The 17,695-nt window shown below is 37.4% G+C and overlaps 4 protein-coding genes across 6 annotated transcripts in view; 1 reads left to right on the top strand and 3 right to left on the bottom strand.

The window, feature by feature from the left end:
- Positions 1 to 232: 232 nt before the first annotated feature.
- LOC123004168 (facilitated trehalose transporter Tret1-like) lies at positions 233 to 1,864 on the bottom strand. The gene is made up of 2 exons (XM_044397293.1): positions 1,641 to 1,864; positions 233 to 1,589 (listed from the first exon to the last, which is right to left on the bottom strand). Exons 1-2 carry the CDS (start codon positions 1,807 to 1,809, stop codon positions 262 to 264), a joined length of 1,497 nt encoding a protein of 498 aa, XP_044253228.1. The 5' UTR covers positions 1,810 to 1,864; the 3' UTR covers positions 233 to 261.
- A 1,060-nt stretch (positions 1,865 to 2,924) lies between these two features.
- Positions 2,925 to 4,504, bottom strand: LOC123004173 (facilitated trehalose transporter Tret1-like). The gene is made up of 2 exons (XM_044397297.1): positions 4,389 to 4,504; positions 2,925 to 4,336 (listed from the first exon to the last, which is right to left on the bottom strand). The coding sequence occupies exons 1-2, from the start codon at positions 4,432 to 4,434 to the stop codon at positions 3,009 to 3,011; spliced, it is 1,374 nt and encodes a 457-aa protein (XP_044253232.1). The 5' UTR covers positions 4,435 to 4,504; the 3' UTR covers positions 2,925 to 3,008.
- A 235-nt stretch (positions 4,505 to 4,739) lies between these two features.
- On the top strand, positions 4,740 to 17,017 carry LOC123004164 (uncharacterized protein PFB0765w-like). Of its 3 annotated transcripts, XM_044397284.1 has the most exon segments (13): positions 4,740 to 5,016; positions 5,074 to 6,057; positions 6,109 to 6,245; positions 6,291 to 6,753; positions 6,816 to 6,932; positions 9,535 to 10,429; positions 10,480 to 10,646; positions 13,040 to 13,207; positions 13,415 to 13,780; positions 13,831 to 14,091; positions 14,140 to 16,445; positions 16,497 to 16,748; positions 16,792 to 17,017. In XM_044397284.1, coding segments are annotated over 13 exon segments (6,228 nt in total). In that variant the 5' UTR covers positions 4,740 to 4,992; the 3' UTR covers positions 16,880 to 17,017.
- The window catches only part of LOC123004174, a 2,000-nt gene continuing 1,307 nt past the window's right edge, over positions 17,003 to 17,695 (bottom strand). Inside the window, exon 4 of the mRNA XM_044397298.1 lies at positions 17,003 to 17,681. Coding sequence (XP_044253233.1) covers positions 17,065 to 17,681 — 617 coding nt within the window. The 3' untranslated portion in view covers positions 17,003 to 17,064. The remainder of the gene's footprint in view (positions 17,682 to 17,695) is intronic.

The following is a 17,695-nucleotide window of genomic DNA, read 5'->3' as shown; positions in this document are numbered from 1 at the left end:
GCAGTTATTTTCAAGACTATAAATTGATCAGATTTTTCAATAATTTTTCAGAAAAATTTCTTTCAATAAAATCAAAAAAAAAATCACTGCAAAAAATAAGCTTTTTAAAATTTCAATTCAATTCTGTTGTGGGTAAGTTCAAAAATATATAAAAATTTTTAAATTGAAAACAATCACAATTTTTTGTCGACAATATACTGAAGTTTTAGTTTTTAATTAAAAAAAATCACACTTCGTGTAACGAATTTATTTAATAAATATTCAATTGCCCTCTAACAATTTTTGTATTTCTTGCAAACTCTTCCCCTTAGTCTCTGGTAGCATCCAAAACATGAAAAACGTCCCTAAAAGACACATCAGTGCGAAAAACCAGAACGAATTGGCCATTCCAAGAACCGTCGACAAAATCGGAAACAACAAAGTGATAACAAAAGCGGCCACAAAACAGATAAAACAAGTCAGAGTCGATGCGACTGACTTGACACTTGAGGGAAAAAGTTCCCCCATGACGGCCCACGGCAGCGGCCCCAAACCCACATTAAACGCCACTATATACACCACCAAACTGGCCACAGGCAGCCACGAAATTCCCCCAACATCGAAATGGTTATTTTTGCGATAAAAATAGAACCCGAGTGCGAGCAACGAAACGCAAGAACCGATGGACGAAGTCAGGAGCAAAATCCTCCGACCTAGACGATCCGCCAAGAAGGAGGTGACAATCGTGGTGGCCATTTGCACAACTCCGATGAAAATCGTGGACATTTCCGGGCTTTGGCCGCTTCCGGAGGCGTCAAAAATCGTCTGCATGTACGACAAAACSGCGTTAATTCCGGCAAATTGCTGCAAAACCACAACYCCAACAGTGACGATGAATCCTCTCCTCAAAGCCCGGATTTTGAACAAGTCTGTGACCCCACTTTTGACTTTACGTTCCTCAAAAACCCGTTGAGTGATTTCCGAGACTTCGCCCCCAACATCTTTCTCACTCCTCAATTTCCTCAAACATTTCTCCAAGTCTCGAGTCCGGTTAACCGCCGCCAGAAATTGAGGACTTTCCGGGACAAAAACCGAAAAAATTGACAAAAACGCAAGGAGTGGAAGAGTGCAAACGAGACAAAATGTCCCAACTGTCAGAAACGGACCCACAGAGAACGCGAAAAGTAGCCCAGAAGCCACAGAAGCGCCCATGGAACAGCCCAGCATTCCACGATTATGGTCCTGGGCGATTTCTGCCAAATAAATGGGCAAAATCGTGAAAACACTACCAGCCCCCACACCCATGATGAACCTTGAAACGAATAAGAGTGGTGTTGTGGTGGCGTAAGCTGCCAGAAGGAGAGATCCCGTCATGGGACAAGCCGCCAAAATAAGGGTTTTTTTACGACCCAGCTTATCAGCGATGGGACCGGCGAGCAATGGGCCCAYGATTGCACCCAGACAGACCAACCCAGCGATCCAGGATCCTTCATTGTGGGTGATGGGACGTCCCAAGGGGTTGTTTTCCGGGTCCACACTCCCGTTTAGTTTCGGCAAAACGGGGGAAGTCCACCCGAAAGCAACACCAGCGGAGAAAGCAACCAAGTCGGCTGGGAATCACACAGTTTTACCAATATTTAACTCTAGTGATTTTTACTTACCGACTGAGGCAGAAAAGTAGAGGAAAGTGCTAGTTTTGGGGGTGATTTCCGGTTTTAGCACTGCTGGTGCTTTAGTCTCAGTGGTCGGTTTATAAACCACTTCTTGAATAAAAGTTTCGTCTTTCTCCATGTTTGAACGCGTAATAACGTTTTTTGTTAACTGTGTCATATTGATTTATATCTTTGACGAAGCATTGTTGTTGGAAAAATAAATAGATAAGTGTTAAAACCAACCAAAAACGTTATCTGAAGAACAAGACACATTATGTTATAAATTTATACTGGTTTAAGTAAATACTTGAAGAGAGTTGGCCAATGTCAAGTTTTAAACTCAAAGATATTTTTTTTATTGTTGGATGAAATAAAGAGAAAAATACGAAAAATGGCGGCGAATATTTCAACATAGTGGGACAATTGATACAAAATTGCAATTATATTATGTCAACAATAACAAAATTAATGATAAAACAAAAAAAAAATAGATAACTAATTACAAGTTTAATCTAGACCAATTCTAATGTTGCTTCCTGGTTTTCGTGTTTTATAAAAGATTAAATCATAAATTATCAGACTGACGTCCTTTTTTGTATTAAACAATTACATGTAAAATAATTTACACCTATATTATTGAAAATGATTGTTTATTTGTTTATGTTGGCAACGGAATTACGAATATTTTTTCTTATTCTGATGTTTGCAATATTGCAACCGGACACGGTTTTCTTTGACAGATATTTGAAATGTCAAAAAATGCTGTCAATATGGAAGTTACCAACTCTAGCACTCAAATTTGATCACCCGGTACAACCAACTCAAAAAATACTTATGGTGTTTTTTCTTTATTGTATTAAATTATTCAAAAAAGCTTTGTTGTTACAGAAATTTTAAGCTACTTTTGTCAAAAAGTTGTAAATTGAGTCTCCTAACTAGTATTTTTTTTATTTTTGAAAGACATTTAAGGACCTACATAGTCAATACTTTAGAGAAATAAATTTCTGATCAAAGTGTTCCATGGCTTTGAATTATGTTGGCAACGCAAACTATAAAATTCACCGGCCATGGTCGTCACATGACCAATAATTTCGTGTTGCCAACTTAATTTCAATGTCATAGGTRACTTTAATTTGAAATTTATCTGAAAGCTTGATTTAAAAGGCTCATACCTTGGGATATTTTGTTTTGAACCACTTTCTTCAAAAAATAGTTACAAAAAGAATAAAAATAATTGCTAACAAGGCCAATTTCGTGGGAGGAAGGAAACATATAAACACGCAAGAATTTAAAAAGCTATTATTTATTTAAACACTGTTAAGTTGCAATTTCCTATCACAGACAATAAAATTCATTATAGATAAATAAAAAAGTATTTTATTTTATAAAATTTTTGTCCAAAAGCGTTTGAATTTCTTGCAAGCTCTTTCCCTTTGTTTCCGGTAGGATAAAATAGATGAAAACGGCCCCCAGGGCACAAAAAGTGGCAAAGAACCAGAACGCTTGTGCCATACCTAGCACTTCTGCTAACGATGGAAAAAATAAGGTGATAGTAAAAGCCCCGATAAAACACACAATACTTGAGAAAGTCGAAGCAATTGATTTAACATTTGGTGGGAACAATTCCGCCATGACGGCCCAAGGAATCGGCCCCAAACCGATATTAAACGAGATAATAAAAACAACTAAACTCATTACTGGAAGCCAGGAGAGTGTATCGACTTGGAAATTGTTGGTTTTGAGGTGGAAATACAACCCGAGTGAAACAAGAGAAACACCTGAACCGATCACTGAAAGTAAAAGAAGAATTCTCCGACCTGATTTGTCTACAAGCGAGGATGTTAACATCGTGGTGAAGACTTGAACGGTTCCTATAATGATTGAGGAGATTTCCGGTGAAAGGCCACTTCCTGTTGCATCGAAAATCGTATGCAAGTACGAATTGACTGCGTTGATACCTGCCAGTTGTTGCAAAACCATGAAACCAACGGTTATAACCAAACCTTTGCGACTAGCCCTTGACTGGAACAACTCCCTCAAACCTCCTCGATTCCGGTTGAGACTCTCCTTAATCCTCAAAATCTCCTTATCAACCTCCCCCACACTCCTCAATTTGGATAAACACCCCTTCAAACCCTCCTCGTCGCCCTTCAAAGCCAAAAATTGAGGCGTCTCAGGGGCCCACACCCCAAATAACACCAAAAACGCCCCCAGGGGCACCAAACACATTAAACAAAAGCTCCGGATTGTGACAAAAGGCCCCACTGTGTAAACAAAAAGCAACCCCGAGGCGATGAAAGTCGACATGAGACACCCTAAAGTGCCCCGATTGTGGTCCTCGGAGATTTCACCTAAGTACATGGGTAAAATTGTATAGATGCTTCCAGCCCCCACACCCATTATCAAACGCGCAATGTAGAAAAGTACCACCGAATGGGCGAAAGCCATGATAAGGAATGATGTAATCATGGGCAAAGCCACGATTAGGAGAGTTTTCTTCCGGCCGATTTGATCAACAGGAAGACCGGCAAAAAGGGGGCCGAAAATGGCCCCCAGTGAGACTAAAGACGCGATTAGAGACTCTTCGGAGGGGGTTGCGGGTGGGTCCAATGGGTTGTTATCAGGGTCCACACTTCCGTTGAGTCTCGGGAGAAGAGGGGACGCCAAGCCGTAGGCAAGACCGGCAGTGAAAGCAATCAAATTCACTGGTGAAAAACTTGATTAATTTTGACACAAGTTGATAATTGGGGGACTTACCCACGCACGCCGTGTAGTAAAAGTAAAAATTGGTCGTTTTGGCCATTTTTGCTTAAAATGACTAGAAAAATAATCCTGTCGGGCCATTTATTAAATCGTCTTTATCTTTTTTAAATAAATTAAAGATTTATAACCCCAGACAGGATCAAAGTATTACAAATAGAATAGTAATTTCTATTCATAAAAGACGCAGTGCATATTTGCACTGATACTATTATTAATACAACAAAAACGTGTTATTTGCGATCAAATGTTGGCTCAAACTTTATTTGCTCATTGCGCAAAGTTACAACGGTTTGAATTTAGCGCTGCAAAATGACAGGTCATTTGAACTACCCGCCAGGTCGGTTAAAATTCTAACCGTAAAATTTTAAAATTGTTGGGTTTTGAGTTACTGTGCCGTATTCTGTGTCATTTTTTGTGCCATTTCGTGTCACTTCGTATTAAATTAAAATTTCGACGTGTCATTTTCGTTGATTATTTTAAAACCGATCAATCATAGTCGCCTATAACGACAACAAAACAAAATCGAAAATGTCACAATTTGACGTTTGTTCTAATTTTCCTTAATGTTTAATGATTGAAATAAAGTTGTTTTTGTACAATGGAGGGTAATTCGGCCAATCGGGTGAGTGTCTTTATTAATAGAATGGTAGAATGCGTGCTAAATATAGATTTTCATCAGGAGTTGGACCCCCATGAGGGCTCCGGTAGTAGCAGCTTGACGCTGTCTCTGACCCCGCCTTTGTCCGATAAGAACGAGACAAGCACGATATCTGAGCACTTCTCGAGCATAGAAAACGACCGTTCGATGCAAGAACTGGAAGTGAGCAATTTACCTGAAATTTACCCCCTAGTATTGGATTTGCCATCAGATGAAAGGATCTCGCAAGAACCGAAACCGCCATCGCTTAGTGATAGTTTTACCAGTAGTTTTGTTAGTTTAACCGGTTTAGAACGTTTCATTAGTAGAAATATGGAAGGTAGAAACCACGCTCAAAGTATTTTAGAAGAAATCCTCAGCAACGACCAATTCAAGTCCGATTCGGAGTCGCGGGACGAAAGCTTGAACATCTTCGCGAACGTGGACCTCGACGACAAGCTTCTAAACAGCTACAACGCCGGCAAAAGCGTCAATTTCAACCTCACGAGTCTGCGAAACGACAGTTTTGACGAGGTGTGCAAACGAGTCAAGGATTTCGAGGAGTTGATTGCTGTTAAAGACACCACAATCGCGGCTTTGACCTCCGAACTCGACTCCTTTCGCGAGTTGTTGAGTAATACGTCGAGTCTGGGGACCACCACGACTGAATACAAGCAGTTTCAAGACGAATGCCATAGTAAATTAATCGAGTATCACAACGCAATCGTCCACAAAGACGAACAAATCGAAAAATTGACGAATTCGCTCCAACAATCGATCCTAAATCGCGAAGAAATGAAACAACAGTTTAAGAACGAAATTGCACAGTTGCAAGAACAGCTCGCGAAAACATCGAATTTGCTCAAGGAACACAAAAAAGGCTTCGATTTCGATGAGATTTGCTCAAAGTTTGAGGCGAATTTAGGGCCCTCACAAGTGGGGTTATTCCACGAGGTGAAGGTCGCGTTTAGTAACTATGTTGAGATGAGTAAAAGGACGCTCGAGAATGAAATCAGTAATTTGAAGGTTTGGGGGGTAAAAAACCGATAATTTTTTTATTTCATTCTGCGTTTTTAGACCAAGTTTAGTTCGGATAAGGTCCAGTGTGAGAGTGAAATTGAGGGTCTCAAAATCGCGCTAGATGCCAAACATTCGAAGGAAATGGAGGAGTTGAGGACCTACTTCGAGAAGAAATGCGCCGATTTGGAGAAAAAGTAACCATTGTTTTAGTCGAAATCGAGTTAATTTCACATTTTTAGTTACTCGGAGGAGGTTTTCAGTCAGCAGAGTCGCAAAATGTCCGAATCGAGTTCGTGTTCCGAGGCCGAACTCAGTTCGGATTTTGTCGGTCCTGGGGGCGACACGAAAATCGACTATTCGAGGAAAGACTTGTCTAAATTACGCCACAGTTTGGTTCAGTTGACTCAAATTTTTGATCAGTTTAATTTGGAAGAACTCTCGGAGGGCGATTTCGAGCTCCTCAAGTCCGAAATCGGCAAATTTGAGCTTCGCAACTTGTTGAAATTTGATTTAAGTTTGATAAAAAATGAGCTTCAGAATAAATATCACGCCGAGTTGGAGATACTTAGAGAGGATTTCGATAATCGTGTTGATGTTTTAAACGTTGAACATGAGAAGAAGTTGAAGAGTCTCAATGACGAAATCGATGATCTTAATCAACAGTTGAGGGGGCGAATTGTTACAACGACTCAACAGGAAGTTGTAAGTTTTGTGTTGGGGCGTTTTTGTGTACTAATTGTGTGTCTTTTAACCGCATGACTTAGGCMAATTCGGGCGAGTTTGAGATTGACGAAGTGGTGCAAAGCTATGAGCGACGGTTGCAAGAACAAGTCACTCTAGCTAAAATCGACATCATTGCTGCGTTAGAAATGCAGATACAGGTAATTGGGGCCCAAATGTGGCTAATTTTAAGGGTTGGCAGAGTCGAGATCGGTGATTATTTTTTTGATCAAACTTGAAATTTGTTCGATTTGTGAGGCTTTTGGACACGGAGTAAAATAACTAAGGAGTGTTTATTAGCTGTTTTAGATTGAAATCTTAACGCTCGGGTAAGGAGAACTTAATACAAGGAAGAAACGAGATACAAAATGAGGGCGCTATACCGGCTCGGCCCCAAATTGTTTTAAATAATTTAAATTCAACTAGTTTACTACTTGCTTGGGTAAAAAATGCAAAACTAATGAGCTTTAAGTTCTTAATAAGCTGTGAAAAACTGACGATTAACTTTTTTACGAGAAATATGAGAAAAAAAAAATTAAAATTTGTGCTCCGTCCGTAAAAATGCTTGAGCGTATTTGGAACCCAAATCATTGGAAATAGAAATATGGTCTTGGAGATTTTTTTTAAACGAAATGTAATTCTCTACAACTTTCTTTTTTACATTTTTTTGTATCTTGAACTGTATTCGCAGCATTTTAGAAAATATGAGACTGTGCGCAAATTGGTAAAAGTTTGAAATTTTTTTAATATAGTTTTCGACAAAATTTTTGCATTATCTCTTATTGAGAATTTAATGCTTTGTCTGCCTGTAATTTTTTGTTTGCATTATGCTTACCGCTTTTTTAATACAGCCATTTTTTATTTCATTGCTTTTAAAACTTAGATAGAAAAAGAACAACTAAATAAATGCAATTATAATCATTGTTTTCTCATTTTTTTCAAAACTAACAAGTGTTAAAATTGTGGTTTCCAACCAAAATGCGTCGATTTGTTTCCAATGGTTTTAGTTGGATTTTAAGCCAGAAAACCTCGCAGATCAATGTATATTTAACAAAATACATATTAAAATAACCGTTTTCGGTCACTATATAGCCTCCTCGAGCTCGGCCCTCGGGGACTTTTGATCTACCCAATGTAAAGAAAGCGTTTAAAAAAAAATCACACTCTACGATTTTTTTTTCACCGATCGCCCTATTTTTGTCTAATTTGACTGGGCTAATAATACAATTTACGCAACTTTATTTTGTGCATTTATTTTGTTGAAAAACTTTGATTAAGGTTGATTTCCGGCATAAAATTGAACCAAATCGATTTGAAATAGCACAAATTGCTTCATTTTGGCCTAAAATTGAATTTTAAGTAATTATTTTTATAAAATACTTTGATTTAGAATGATTTGTGCAGTGAAGTCTAACAAAATTTGGTTGGAAATAGCTCAAATTGCTTTATTTTGAAAGAAAACTGTTATTTAAGCATTTATATTTTGTTGAAAAATTTTGATTCAGGCTTAAAATAGAGCCAGATCTATTGGAAATAGCATAAAGTGCTGTTGTTTTTTTTTAATTTTTTTTGTTTGAACTCCCGATTTTTTTTTGAACAAATCCAGATTTGTTTTATTTTTAATTTACTGATTTTCGGATTGGTGAGAAAATAACAAAAATGCAATAACTTTTTAAATATTTTTTTTTAGAATACCTACCTCTACAAAATTGTCATTTTTTATCTTATTCTTGCTGGTTTTGATGGTTAAAAAAAATAATTAGCCAATTTTTGAAATCCGAGAGCGAAGATTTGCCTTTTATTTTGTGTGTTCTGTTGTATTTTTTTTTTTCTATTTCGCAACAACGCTATTAATAAATTCGTTTGGGTCCGTTAACAGTTTTTTTTAGAGTGCGTTAATAGTCTAGTGTATTTTATTTTTTTTTTAATGTTGGAGTTACCAAATGGCGCAAAATTCTCTAAATTTAAAGTTTGTTTTTCTTAAAAAAAAGCACAAAAGAAAAAATAGTGGAAAAAAAACTCTTTACAGAAGGCCATTCAAGGAATCGTTTGTTTTTCAACTCGTCGCTACGCGGGTTGTAAAAGAATTTCAAACTCTTGCCACTTATATTTTATTATATCACTCATATTTTAAATTCAATCACTTTTTTTTCCAGGTTTAGTTTTTATTTTATTTTTGTGATGTCATTTACATTTTTTTTTTGGTCTTTTTTATTGTACTCTGAAAAAAAATAAGCCCTGAAGATACAAATTTGAATAAAAGTTTAAACCAAAAATTACTTTTAACAATTACGTACAAAGTTGTTAATTTTTACATTTATTATTATTAAATGAAAAAAATCAATAAATATCATCACATCTAAAATATTATTTGTGGAACTTTGAATGTTCAGAAACTTGAAACATTTGTAGATAAAAAAAAATTGTAAACACCATCTTAAAGATGGCTGACCGTTTTGTCGTAAACATAATTGTTTTCGATGTACATATCTCTAATTAAAAAGAACGATGCGCAAATCGTAAACTCGGCCTGATATTTTATTTGACTTTTTTTCTATTTTTTTTCTGACTCGAGCGTTAAGATTTCACTTGCTGAAGCAATTCACTGCTGTAGTGGCACTCTTTAGATATTATTGTCTGTGCTTTTGGGTAATTTAGAGGAAGAAATTTGTTGTTTTCTGTTTATTTTTGTTGTTTTATTTAATGGGGTTTAGATCCGGGTGATAAGGAGGCAGTTTCATTTTTCATTTTGTTTTTGTGTAGCGTCTTGTCGCCAGCGACTCCCTCGACGAGGAGTGGCCCGAGGAGCTCCTCCAGCTGAAGTCGCGCTTTGCCGAGAAATACCAGCGCGAAATCGCCCTCCTCAATCAGCAACACCTGGAGGAAATCGCTCGTTTGAAGGAGGAACACGTGAGGAACCTCAACGGAGCTTTAGAGCGCGCACGTAGACGCAGTCTTCGCGACGCGGACAGTTTGAGTAAAGGCGAACTCGAATTACTCAAAGAACGCGATTTACTCAAAAAACAAACGCTAGCATTGCGTAATCTACTCGGGGAATTGATTAAATATTTTACTCAATGTGAGGATGAGCTCAATAATACTTTGGTTGAGGAACTCATGACGAAAAATTTTACACAAATTGAGAAGGAATTGGACTCGTTTGAGAACACTAGTGGGGTGAAAAGGGTGCATTTGACCCCGAATTTTAACGATTTGATTGATTTAATTGATAATTCGCCTGATAAGGATTTGGAATCGATTGATTTGAAGAGTGAGCTAGGGTCGTGTTTAGAAAAATTGAAAGCCGATGCTAATGCCATCTTGCAATTGAGTACGAGTTTCAGGAGTGAGGAAATTGAGGTTCCGAGACGGAAAAGTGACGAAATGACTTCGTTGACTCGAAAATTGATAAARGAGACTCAGATTAAAAACGAATTGGTTGAGCAATTATCAGAGGCTAGAAGTATAGTTCAGTCGCTTGAGACCGACAGGGGGGCTCTTGAAGGTCAACTTGAACAACTCCTCGAACGTCAGAAAATCCTCGAATGTGATTTACTAACAGCGCGTGATAAAATCGCCGAATTGATCGAAAACGGTCACAAAGAAATTGTTTCCGAAGGTTATGGTGAAGATGGGGATCGTGGGGTTAGAGGTTTAGGTGAGTGTTTTTTTTTTGTGGTTTTAATTTCACCAATTTGAGGGTTTTAGCCGAAGCAGTGGCAGCACTGAGGGTCCTCCAGGATGAGGCAAGGGTTTTGGTGGAAAATCGGGGTCAAGTGGACCAAAATGTGACGCGATTGGTGGAAGGGTTGGCGAGAGTTGGGGATAAAATAGTGGAGGAGGCGAGGAGGGAACGGGAGGATTTGAAACAGCAGGTTCGTAGACGGGAAATAAGGGAAAAAGTAAAATGTTTTTTTTTTATTTTTGGTGTTTTGTTATTAAAAATTTGGCAACAAAATTGTTGTTTCAATTTCAAGATACAAATGTTTGATTTTGGGCGGTTTTTGAACTCTGAGAGCGGGGACTGAACGAATAGGGGTTTTGATTTAAAACATTTTTTTCTTTTTGATTTCCGATTTTTCTTTTTGGACAAAGCCAGATTTGTTTTGTTTTTAATTTACTGGTTTTCAGATTTGGGTTCTATTTATTTTTGTTTGATTCCATTTAAAATTAAATTGTAGGGAATGCGGTGACAAAATAACAAAAAATTAATCCTTTTATCAATATTTTTTTTAGAATATCTCTACATAATTGTTGTTTTTTATCTTATTCTTGCTGTTTTTGATGATTAAAAAATTAATTGAGAAATTTAAAAAGGCAAAAAATTGGATTTTAGTCGTTTTTGAACTCCGAGAGCGGAGATTAAGCGATTTTCTTATTTTTTGTGTTCTGTTGTGTTTTTTTTTTTTTTCTATTTTGCGTCTTTAACAACGCTATTAACAAACTCATTTGGGTGCGTTAACAGTTTTTTAGAGTGCGTTAATAGCGTAGTGTATTTTATGTTTTACCAACTGGCGCAAATTTCTCAAAATTTGAAGAATTTTTTTTCTTTAAAAACAGCACAAAGTAGAAAAAATAGTGTAAAAAAACTCGTTATAGGAGTGCGGTGACAAAATAACAAAGAATTTATACTTTTTTGAATATATTTTTAAAATATCTATAAAATTGTTGTTTTTTAATTTATTCTTGCTGGTTTTGATGATTAAAAAAAAATAAGAATTTTAAAACACAAAAAATTAACAAACTCGTTCGGGTGCGTTCACAGTTTTTTAAGAGTGCGTTAATAGCCTAGTGTATTTTATGTTTGTAATGTTGATGACGATGGTGTTACCAACTGGCGCAAAATTCTCTAAATTTAAAGATTTTTTTTCTTGAGAGACAGCGTAAAATAGAAAAAATAGTATAAAAAAACCCGTTAAAGAAGGCCATTCAAGAAATCGTTTGTTTTTCATCTCGCCGCTACGCGGGCGTAAATGGGTTTCAAACTCTTGCTTTAATTCCACTTACATATATTTTAAATCCAATCACCTTATTTTTCAGGTTTGGTTTTTACTTTATTTTTGTGGTCATTTACGTTTTTTTTTGGTCTTTTTTACAAAAAAAAAAATGGCAAAGTACTGTGACAAAATAACAAGCCCTGAAGATAGAAATTTGAATAAAAGTTTAGTCTAAAATTTTCAAAATTTTCGTACAAAATTGTTAATTTTATTATTTTTAAATGAAAAAATCGATAAATTTAATTTTGAATTTTTAAACTGATGAAATAGTCCAGTTTTTTCCTGAACGGTTTCGAATTTTTATGTTTTGTCTTTCTGACTTTTATTATTATTTTTTCATTTTGCTACACTTATTGAGAAACTGTCTAATTTGAGTCCAAAATTTTAATCTGTTCGATCAATGAAAGAGCGTTAAAAAATATTTCGTGTCGTTATATTCAAAAAGGAATCAATTTTAAAAAATTCTTGATTTCCTGTTTTTTACCAATCTTTTTGGAATTGTTCTCATGAACGTCTCTGAATCATCGCTTTTTTTTTGAGAGACAGCGTAAAATAGAAAAAATAGTATAAAAAAACTCGTTAAAGAAGGCCATTCAGGAAATCGTTTGTTTTTCAACTCGCCGCTACGCGGGCGTAAATGGGTTTCAAGCTCTTGCTTTACTTCCACTTACATATATTTTAAATCCAATCACCTTATTTTTCAGGTTTGGTTTTTATTTTATTTTTGTGGTCATTTACGTTTTTTTTTTGGTCTTTTTTACAAAAAAATTGCAGGGCACTGTGACAAAATAACAAGCCCTGAAGATAGAAATTTAAATAAAAGTTTAGACTAAAATTTTCAAAATTTTCGTACAAAATTGTTAATTTTATTATTTTTAAATGAAAAAAATCAATAAATTTAATTTTGAAGGTTTTTTAAACTCTGATGAAATGGTCCAGTTTTTTCCTGAATGGTTTCGAATTTTTATGTTTTGTCTTTCTGACTTGTTATTTTTTTTCATTTTTCTAAAATTTTAATCTGTTCGATCAGTGAAAGAGCGTTAAAAAATACTACGTGTTAAAGCAAGCAATTTAAAAAAGTTCTTGATTTCCTGTTTTTTTACCAATATTTTTGGAATTGCTCTCATGAACGTCTCTGAATCATCGCTTATCACATTTAATCCTCATTCAAACAGTAACAAAGCGATAAAGCAGCTTAATCTCCCTTAAACATAATTAAAATGCCATTATTGCATCGCCCCCTCGGCTAGTAATCGCCGTGTTTTGCTCAGATCGAGGCCGCCGACAAGAAATACAAAATAACTTGTCAGTTTTTGGAGGATCAAGCCGCCGAACGCGAACAAGAGCGTGACGATGCCCAGAAGGAAATCGATGCGTTAAAAGACCATTTACGAGAGAGGGAAAAGGATAAAGTCACCTATGAACGTTACACGAGCGAGGTTTGTTGGTCTGGTGTGATGCTTTCCGCACTAACAGCATGAAGGGGGTTTAGTGGGTTTTTATGTTCACCTGTAGTAGTCTTAGAAAATCCTATTTATAAAGCACTCGAAAGAACAGGAAACTCGAGAGTTATTTTTGGCGCAATTCAGTTGGCAGCATGTCGCCTTCTTTTGACGAAAATAATCGAAATTTTCGCCCTCTTCCAGGTCGAACATCTGGAACAACAACTACGTGATATGTCAAAGCTAGTCGAAGTCGGCGAGAAGAAAGTGAAAGAGGTTGAAGGCGAAAGAGAGGAAGCCGTGGAGAAAATCTACGAATTGAGGGACATTATCCGAGATTTGGAGGAACAAGTCAAAGTGAAAACCTCAACCGAGGAGGAATTGAGGAGTATAGTGAGCGAATTGGAGGTGATTGTGAAACAACAAGACACTGACGAGAAAACTAAAGACGTTTCGGATGTGAGAGAGTTTCATCAGTACGTCGGCGATTTAGAAAATGAAGTTCAAAGGTTAAGATTGACCAGTGAAATAGCCGGCAGTGAGGGGGCCTTAAAACAAATCAAAAATCAAGTAATTAACCAAAAATATTTTCACCCCAAAAAAACACCAATTTTTTTTAGTTGTGCGACTTTGAAACTACGCTAGATAAAAGAACGAAGGATCTAGAAGGCCTACATTCGACGATTTCAACAACGTGTAGTTCCCCGAGTGAGGATATGTCAATTCAGGAACGTTCAATTTACGACGAATGCGAAATCCCCCTTCAACAGTTGGCAAGACTGAAAGAAAAATTATTGAGGCATTCGCGAGCCGAAGATGCCGCTGTTAAACGAATCCGAGACCTTGAGATGCAAATTGTTTCCCTTAAAAACGACTTGGAGGTAGGTTTCTGTAAAAGGTTTGCGACTTGACTAAAAAAAATATTACAGGAATCGCAAACTGAACGTGAAATTTTGAAAAAACAAATGTCGGATCATTTAGTCTTAATTTCGAATTTGCAAATTCGTCTCGACGAGCAACGAATCCGTGCTGAACACATCGAAAAACAAACAAATACGTCATTGGAGGTCCAAAATTACGATTTGAAAAATACCATCGCCAGTTTGGAGGAGAAAATCGCCAAACGGGACAAAACAATAGCGCAATTAAAATCCAGTATTGAGGAAACAAAGAAACGATTAGAAGAGCGTGAGAAAGAGGACGAAATCGTGGTGCGAATGCAAGAACAAGTGGAGTTTTTGAGGTCGGAAAATTCGAAATTGAGGGAGAATTTTGAGGAAACTAGTCAAAAATTCCAACTGTATCATTCGTTAAATTTGGATGAGAAAGAAGTCGAATCTTTGAATCGTATGCTTTTGTCGGGTGTTTCAATTCACGAATTGGAGAATTTCGAACAGTGTCGGCGCCAAAAGAACGATACGCTTCCTTTATCACCGATTCCGGGCCGGAAAAGTGATAAGACGATCCTTGAAAGTACAAATTTCATGTCCCTACAACCGACCCTGCAACCTAAAGCTAATTCAACCGAAAAACATGTCCGTTTTGAGGATGAGATTGAAGTTGCAAATTTGAGGAGTGAATTGGAGGAGAAAAATGATAAAATCAGAGACTACGAACAGAGATTGGAGCAATTGAAACAACTAGAAGCCAAAATTGAGTTTCTGCAAGGGAAACTCGACGAAACGGAAGATAATTTGCAGAAAGCGACTCAATTATTCGAGAAACATGAGGATAAAATAAAATCGCTTGAGGAAGATAGGAAGAAAAATGAGGATGCAATTAAATCGCTTGAGGAAGAGAGGAAGGCAAATGAGGATAAAATAAAATTGTTTGAGGAGGAGAGAAAGAAAAACGAGGAAGAAATTACGAGATTCAAGACAGAGTTACAGGAGTGTAATAAGCGGCTCGAGTCACGTGACAAGGAACTGAAAACTTTGTATAAAGTCAACAACGAATTGAAAAATAGTGTGAAGATTAAAGAGAGCGAAATTGAGGGTTTTGAGGCCGAAATTCCGCTTTTGAGGAAGCGAAATGAGGAGATTGGTGACGAGTTACGTCACTTACAACATCTCCTGTTAGAGAAAGAGAAAATAATTGAGCACATGGAGGCCGATAGTAAAAGTCTTCATACGAATTTGGAAACAATACAGAATAAATTACAGGAGACTGGAAACGTGGTTGATCTCAGTCGGCGTTTGCGTGAAGAACAAAAGAAAAACGCTGAGTTGTTTGAAGAGTTGCATACACTCAAAGCCCAACTTTTGAGTGTCGATAAAAAGTCAATTGAGGACATTACGAGTCAAATTGAACGCGAATTGAACTATTCGGCCTATTTGGATGCGAATTTATTGAATGCGGTCAGTGATGGGTCACTCGAGAGTGAAGATATCGAGGGTTTGAAACTACTGTTGAAAAAACAGAAATCTGTAAATAGACAATTGGTGAAAGCCCGCGAATCGGTTGAGAAGAAATTTGAGATATTAGAGCGCAAATATGAGAATTTGAAAAAGGAGTTGGAGAGGGTCCAATATGAGGATGCGGTTTTAATCGGCCAATTGAGGACGAAATTGAGTGYAACGTTGGATATTGAAGAGAAGTTGAGAGTTGGTGAAGTTGAGYCAAAGTCTTTGCCMTATAGTCAAGARGAGYCGTTGAAACGCGAATTGAGGGATTTGAGGGAAAGTAAAAAGTARGAATTYGGGGTGAAAAYCGAGAAAATAATCGAATTYGAGTCGCAAATATCGGGCTTTGAGCACAATGAYCGACTTTTGAGGGACAGTTTGGAGAAATTGAGGGTGGATTTGGAGGGGAAAGTTAACGAATTGGGGGCTTCTAAAGTGCTACAAGAGCAAAATAAYGCCGAAATTCGRAAATTGAAACGCTTYTTGGAATTYAAGCCCAAATCGAGTGATTTAGTCCCGGATCAAATTATGGAAAAAATCAAAGAYTTGAATAATGTGGCTAYYGATAATAAYCAAATGATTGACTTAATTGCGCGTTTAAATAACGAAAAAATYGTCTTGGAGGAGAGGATAATMGCGTTGGAGGAACATAATAATTATTTGCCYTTTGATGACCCCTCAGAACGCGCAAATTACCTTTTTGCCAAATATTTAAGGTCGGAGAGTTACCGTAAAGCGTTGGTGTGGCAGAAAAAATATCTTATATCACTCATTGAAACGGTTTATGTCGCTCCACTTGAACCCCCAATCCCCACAAAACGCTCAAAGTTCAAGTAATTTCTAATTTTTGAGGAAACTTTCTTTTAATTGTTTTTTTTTTCTAGACATGTGGGTATCATGGTGGTTGCGATTTGTCGTATGAAATATTTGGTTAAACGTTGGCATTCGGGTAAGCGAATCGTTCGGAAAAAAAACACGWCTCGTGAACCGGTCCATTTCCAAGTTGGCCAACCTGTCTCGAGTCAGAATTTCGTCCCTAGTGCCTTAAACCAACCCAAAACTGATATGCCATGGGTTGGYACGTCGCCGCCGACGAAAGAGTCGCACGTTTTGAGGGTTCAGAGGATTGCGACAAGGTGAGATTTTTGAGATTTTTGCAAGGGGTTAATTGCGTTTTAGGGATGCGTTGAGTAGTCCAGAGCTCTTGTCCAAATACGTGGAACGGTTCAACCAAATTCAGGACAAGTTAGGGTTGGATACTCAGTGATTGGTTGTGTCTTTAACGAAGTCTAGTCATTGATTTAGCCGAATGACATTGTGCCTTGCCGAAGTGAGATGTATTTTAAGTGTAAAGTAAAGTTAGGTTTAAGCGAATTTTTTGCACATTAAACGATTTTGAGAATTATATTTTTTAAACATAAAACAACTTTACACCAAATTGACACTTCAGTCTTAAATGAGCGAATCATCTTCCCGGGGCTCCAAATCAGTCACCACGATCATAGGGACGCCTTTTAGCTCGTGATCAGTCTCAATTTTGGCCTCTTGGGCCCTCTTCCTCAATTCTGGACACCCGGACTCGTACTCGGAAATGTCCAAAGCGGCCATAAACCCGTCAAAGTCCTCGAACATTTTAAACGTTTTGCGTTTATCGACAAAACCCCCAAGATTATCCACAGTGTGGTCGAAAAGCACGCAATACAAATCCTTCCCAGCTAACTCCTTGTCGATTACAATGGGGTTATCATCGCTTTTCGGCGGGGCTACGAAGATGACCCTGTGGGCGAGCAGCACCGAGTCGAGACAGAATTTTTTCGACGTTTTGGATAAGTCAACCACGCTGATGATGAGCTGGTTTTTGGCCAGTTTGCGTAATAGCGAGGCCAAGGCCGCAACGACTTCGTTGTGCTTCCTGAAGGAGGATTTATATGCGATGACTACGCGTTCCTGGAGCTCGGTTTGGGGCTCCTGGGGGTACTTTTTCGTCAAAATATGGAAAAGAAACAACACGAAGGGGAGGATAAAACTAGCCCCCACGATGCCAATGACCACACGAGTGCTCTTACGTCCTAAAACACCACAA

The sequence above is a fragment of the Tribolium madens genome, unplaced genomic scaffold (genome assembly GCF_015345945.1).
Source record: "Tribolium madens isolate multiple individuals breed KSU strain unplaced genomic scaffold, Tmad_KSU_1.1 Scaffold_1;HRSCAF=32;Tcas5.2_LG8, whole genome shotgun sequence".
In the NCBI taxonomy this organism is placed as follows: Eukaryota; Metazoa; Arthropoda; class Insecta; order Coleoptera; family Tenebrionidae; genus Tribolium; species Tribolium madens.
Note: the sequence above shows the minus strand (reverse complement) of the source record. Positions and strands in the feature narration are given on the sequence as shown.